The 5,056-nt window shown below is 40.3% G+C and overlaps 1 protein-coding gene across 1 annotated transcript in view; it reads left to right on the plus strand.

Moving 5' to 3' along the window:
- The first annotated feature begins 37 nt into the window (after nt 1–37).
- dcaf8 (DDB1 and CUL4 associated factor 8) overlaps nt 38–5,056 on the plus strand; it is an 8,609-nt gene continuing 3,590 nt past the window's right edge. Inside the window, exons 1-11 of the mRNA XM_005729085.2 lie at nt 38–303; nt 804–877; nt 977–1,048; nt 1,212–1,867; nt 2,394–2,534; nt 2,628–2,722; nt 2,975–3,085; nt 3,230–3,360; nt 3,803–3,910; nt 4,035–4,165; nt 4,708–4,827. Coding sequence (XP_005729142.1) covers nt 841–877; nt 977–1,048; nt 1,212–1,867; nt 2,394–2,534; nt 2,628–2,722; nt 2,975–3,085; nt 3,230–3,360; nt 3,803–3,910; nt 4,035–4,165; nt 4,708–4,827 — 1,602 coding nt within the window. The 5' untranslated portion in view covers nt 38–303; nt 804–840. The remainder of the gene's footprint in view (nt 304–803; nt 878–976; nt 1,049–1,211; nt 1,868–2,393; nt 2,535–2,627; nt 2,723–2,974; nt 3,086–3,229; nt 3,361–3,802; nt 3,911–4,034; nt 4,166–4,707; nt 4,828–5,056) is intronic.

A 5,056-nucleotide genomic window follows, 5' to 3' on the forward strand; every position in this document is an offset into this window, starting at 1 on the left:
AAAAAAAAACATGCGAGCACGAAACCGGAAATGTAACTAGAAAAAAAAAGAAAAAAAGAAAAAGCTGAACCGTCAAAACATAAACAGAGCAGGCAATCTTATGTGAACGCAGCTAGCTCGCAATATAGTCTGACTTTTCAAAAAAGCTTTATGCACGCATTCCTCATGTCGTGTGTTTTTCGTCATAGAGTTCCTAGTCAAGGCACTTAGCTCATTTGCTGAGTAGCGAGGTGGAGCAAATAAATCTGCAATAAAGATTAAGACTAAACTAAGAAGTACGCCTCGTCGGGCCTTCGACTACAGGTAACGCTAGCTGTGCTAGTTAGCGAGTATAAGCAATGCTAGCCGCTTGTTTGCATTTTGACCAGTAGCTGGTTAGTTGTGCAGCACAACTTAGAAAACTGTGTTTTAGTTTCGACATTTGTTAGCCTCGAGTTTGCTAGGTAGCATTAGCTTATGGTAATAACTGTCAGGCAGTCAAGCAGTTCTTTTATACAGGACAATACATAGTTAAATATCACAAAGCAAAACAGGCCCGTGATTCGGCTAACAAACGACTTCGTTTGTTTATATCTTTACATGCAGCGGTGTATAGCTTGTAAAATTAGCCAGACTGTTAGTTTGGAAGCTACGGGGCTAACAGGTAACTTGTACCCTATTGCAAATAGTGTCAAGTCGCTATTTGGCAAGAGCTTATCAAATGAAAGCCGTGGCGTCGCCTCGTTTATAGCACACAAACTGTCCAGTCTGATTTTGAGTAGTTGTCAATGCACCATTAATTTTGTTTTTGTGTCCAACACGAGGTTGTACCTCGGGTCGACGCAGGACTTCACAGATACAATGGCTGAGGCTGACGGCAAATCCACGGTGCTTAACGGTAAAACAAGTCAGTTTATATACTAATGACAGCAGTGCATGGTGTCATACTCCGCAGCAGTCATCAGAGTTCATCAGAGAAAATGTTTGGCTTCAATAGGTGGCTCTGAAGAAAAGGAGCCTGGAGAAGACCGAAGCAAAGAGGGGCAAACACAGTCTTCCTCTCTAAATGGTAACTCTTATAGTTTTAGTATGGTGGAAAATTTTCATAATGAGTTTTTCCTACTATATATGACTAACCATCTACATATTTGTCTTTTTCTTTATGTATTTTATGAATCTCCCTATGTGACAGTGTTGCTTTAACCTTATATTGGGTGTTTCTATTTCCATAGCTCCCAAAGAAACAGCTGAAGCATCTGGAGACAAATCTATGCCAGATGTAGAAGGAGAGACGGGCACAACCAGGGAGGGAGAAGAGGATGAAGATACAGACAGCATGGACGGCAGCGGCCTCTACTCTTTAACTGAGGATGGTGAAAGGGAGAGCGAGGGAGGAAGGCGAGAGAAGGCCAAAGAAAAAGATGGTGGGAAAAGGGCAGCTAGAAAGAGAAACAGACCTGGCGGCGGCACTAACCACTCCTCAAGTTCAGATGATGATGACGACGACGATGATGATGATGAAGAAGAACAGAAAGATGATGATGACGACGACGATGATGATGAAGCTATGGAGGCATGGCTCGGGGCAGAGCTCCGTGACATGCGTGGTCCTGTGTGGCGTGCAGTACCCTCGCTGCGCTCCAGAGAGATCGGCAGGGACTCACACCAGTTTGTGAGGCGTGTGTGTGGGGCTCGTGGCCTCGTGCAAAGGCTGGAGCTCCAAGGCCGATTAGAGAGGCATACAGGTTGTGTCAACACATTGCATTTCAATCCATCAGGCACACGCCTGGCATCAGGCAGCGATGACCTGCGCGTGGTGATCTGGGACTGGGCCATCCGTCGTGCTGAACTGGAGTTTGACAGTGGACACAAGAGCAATGTCTTTCAGGTAAAACACAAAAATAGGACTACAGTAGAGGTTCATTATTAGTTAGTCCTTTAGTTATTTTTCCAAATAAATGTTAGTAATAGTAATGTGTTAGTGTTCGATACAGCAAAAGGAAAAATCTGTGGGGGTTTTTTAATGTTCTAAAAACTTCAGTTTCCTTCAAGAGTTAATAAGATGTTTAAATTATTGAGTAGTTTTTTAATATTCTCTTCTTCTCTTATTTGATTGTTTGTTGTTGAGACAAAATAAGTAGCTTTCTGGGACTTTTTCTTATAAGAAGCTATAATCATTATACCACAGAAACAGTGATAAAAAAGTAGAATGTGGAAACAAGACTAAGTTAGAGACAAGCAGTAAATTGCTATTTGATGATTTATTTATTGTTTTTATTATTTTATAATAATCCATTATTAAAAAAAACCAAACTTACAAGACAGATTGAAGTGACTAATTCATGAGCATAATTTAATCAAGTTAAATTGTGGTTATAAAATGCATGATTGGGCTACCCTTGGCTTTAATTTAGGCAAAGTTCCTGCCTCACAGTGGGGACTCCACCTTGGCCATGTGTGCTCGTGATGGTCAGATCAGAGTGGCTGAGCTTTCTGCCACACAGCGCTGCAAGAACACGAAACGGGTTGCACAGCATAAAGGCGCTGCACACAAGGTCTGTGAGAGGAAATCTTTGTCCAGTGGTGTTTAAGACTCTTAGAGACAGCTGAATTGATATCATATCAATTTTTTGTTTTGTATTTTTTAGCTGGCCCTTGAGCCAGATTCACCTTGCTCCTTTCTGTCAGCTGGAGAGGATGCTGTTGTATTTGGTATTGACTTGCGTCTAGACCGCCCTGCCAAGTAAGAGTCAAGATTTTTTATTATCATTATGTATTCGCATAACTGAATTCTGTGCAATGGCTCTCAGCTAAGTACTATTAAGTTTCACATTCAGCTAGTTTTGTCACAGTGAGTGTAGAGTGAGACTTGCTGTGGATTGAAAAAACTGTCTTGCGCACCATGTGAGCAAAACACATAAACAGATAAAAAAAATTTAGGTTGATCAGTGGTAATACTGGTGTTCTTTTGTGTCTCCTTCTATCTTTGTGGTAGTAAACTGGTGGTTGTAAAGGAGGGTGATAAAAAAGTGGGGCTGTACACCATCTTTGTGAACCCAGCAAAGACACACCACTTTGCTGTTGGCGGGAGAGATCAGTATGTGAGGTATGAACCAGGGAATAGTAAAAATGCTTTTTTCCCCACTCTAAAGAATCCATTATCATTGTGGTATGATACAATTTTGTCACTTAAATGTTATTCTTTGACTCTTTTTCTCTTCTGACAGTATTTTGTTTTCACTTTCTTTAGGATCTATGACCAGAGGAAGATTAATGAAAATGATAACAATGGTGTACTGAAAAAGTTTTGTCCCTCACATCTGGTATCCAGTGAGTCTAAAACCAACATAACCTGCCTTGTGTACAGTCACGATGGCACAGGTAAAATAAGTTTTCTCATTCTTTTCTTATTCTATTATGAACATTTTTAGAAATATTTCTTAAAAATAAGGACACAGACCCTTGATAATTCCTCGACCTAGTCTTTTTTTTTCTTTCCTTTTTTTTTTTTTTAGTTCAAACCTCTTCCCTTCTTGTGTGATGTGATGCAACCACTGTGCAATCTCAGTGACATTGAAATAGAACTAGGAGTTAGCTCACTGACTAAAATTCTAGGATTTTTCTTCTTCTGAAACGTGTATCTTTTGTAGAAAACCAATAAGGTCAGATAAAGTGCCAATTACACCAATTTATCAACTTTTGGCTTGGCATATATAAATGATGTGTGTATAGTCAAATGATATGAAAGTCATGACTAACTTCTGCCTTTATTGCATTAAAGGAAATTAAGCAAATGGCTGTTTGACATTTTCTGTATGTCCAGAGCTCCTGGCTAGTTACAATGATGAAGACATCTACTTGTTTGACTCCGACCACAGTGATGGGGCAGACTATCTCAGGAGATATAAGGGTCACCGCAATAATGCCACAGGTACTACTTTTTAAAATTATTTTAAATAAGCTGTATAAGGTATAGACAACTCTACAAAATAAAGCTGTCAGCAGGTCATTTTTGAGTTTCTGGCATTGATATAATACCGTCCTCTTGCTCACAGTGAAGGGGGTGAATTTCTATGGGCCATGCAGTGAGTTTGTGGTCAGTGGCAGCGACTGTGGGCACATCTATCTATGGGACAAATACTCTGCTCGTATTGTCCAGTTTATGGAGGGAGACCGAGGAGGAGTGGTGAGTCAGAGTGGGAAAGTACCACAGATTTTTTTTGAATGAGACAACTTTGTAAGACCCTTTAGATCAGCGGTCCCCAACCCCCGGGCCTCGGACCGGTACCGGTCCGTGAGTCGTTTGGTACCGGGCCGCGATAGTTGAGGCTCAGGTCTGAAATGTATGGTTTTCAGGGTTTTTATCATTTTTCAGTGTTATTTTGTTATTGTTTTTATCGTTAACTTGGTGTTCCTGAGTCTTTTCGCGTGTGTTATGAATAAATCTTCTTTTTTTTTGGTACAGATACTAGTTTTATTTTGTTGTATTTATCCGCGACACCTTAAAGGCCGGTCCGTGAAAATATTGTCGGGCATAAACCGGTCCGTGGCGCAAAAAAGGTTGGGGACCGCTGCTTTAGATGTTGAAGGGTTCACTCCAATAACTTGTTTTTAGTAGCAATTTGCAGCATCAGACTTATGTATTTATACTTTTAAGTTTTCATTTTTATATATAAATTAGAACATCAATGTGTTATCTGCTGTACGTTTGACCTTTGAAAACCACAGGTGAACTGTTTGGAGCCACATCCACATCTGCCAGGTATGGCTACCAGTGGGCTGGATCATGACATCAAACTGTGGGCCCCCACAGCTGAAACCCCCACAGGACTCAAGGGTCTCAAAGAGGTATTGTATCCTGTTTTATTGTGTGAATTCAGACAAATGAATCCTTTACAATGATGTATTTGTGATATTGCAGATACTCACACAGATTTTTAATGAATCCAGTTTAAGATTTTATCTAAACTACTCAAAGTGAAAACGGAAGTAAATGTGCCCCAACACATTTGCCTGTTTGACTGTAAAACCTAATGTGTACAGACCTAATTTCATCTGTACAGTTGCTATTTATGTG

This window comes from Pundamilia nyererei, unplaced genomic scaffold, assembly GCF_000239375.1.
Source record: "Pundamilia nyererei isolate P.nyererei 1_Seehausen unplaced genomic scaffold, PunNye1.0 scaffold00031, whole genome shotgun sequence".
NCBI lineage: Eukaryota > Metazoa > Chordata > Actinopteri > Cichliformes > Cichlidae > Pundamilia > Pundamilia nyererei.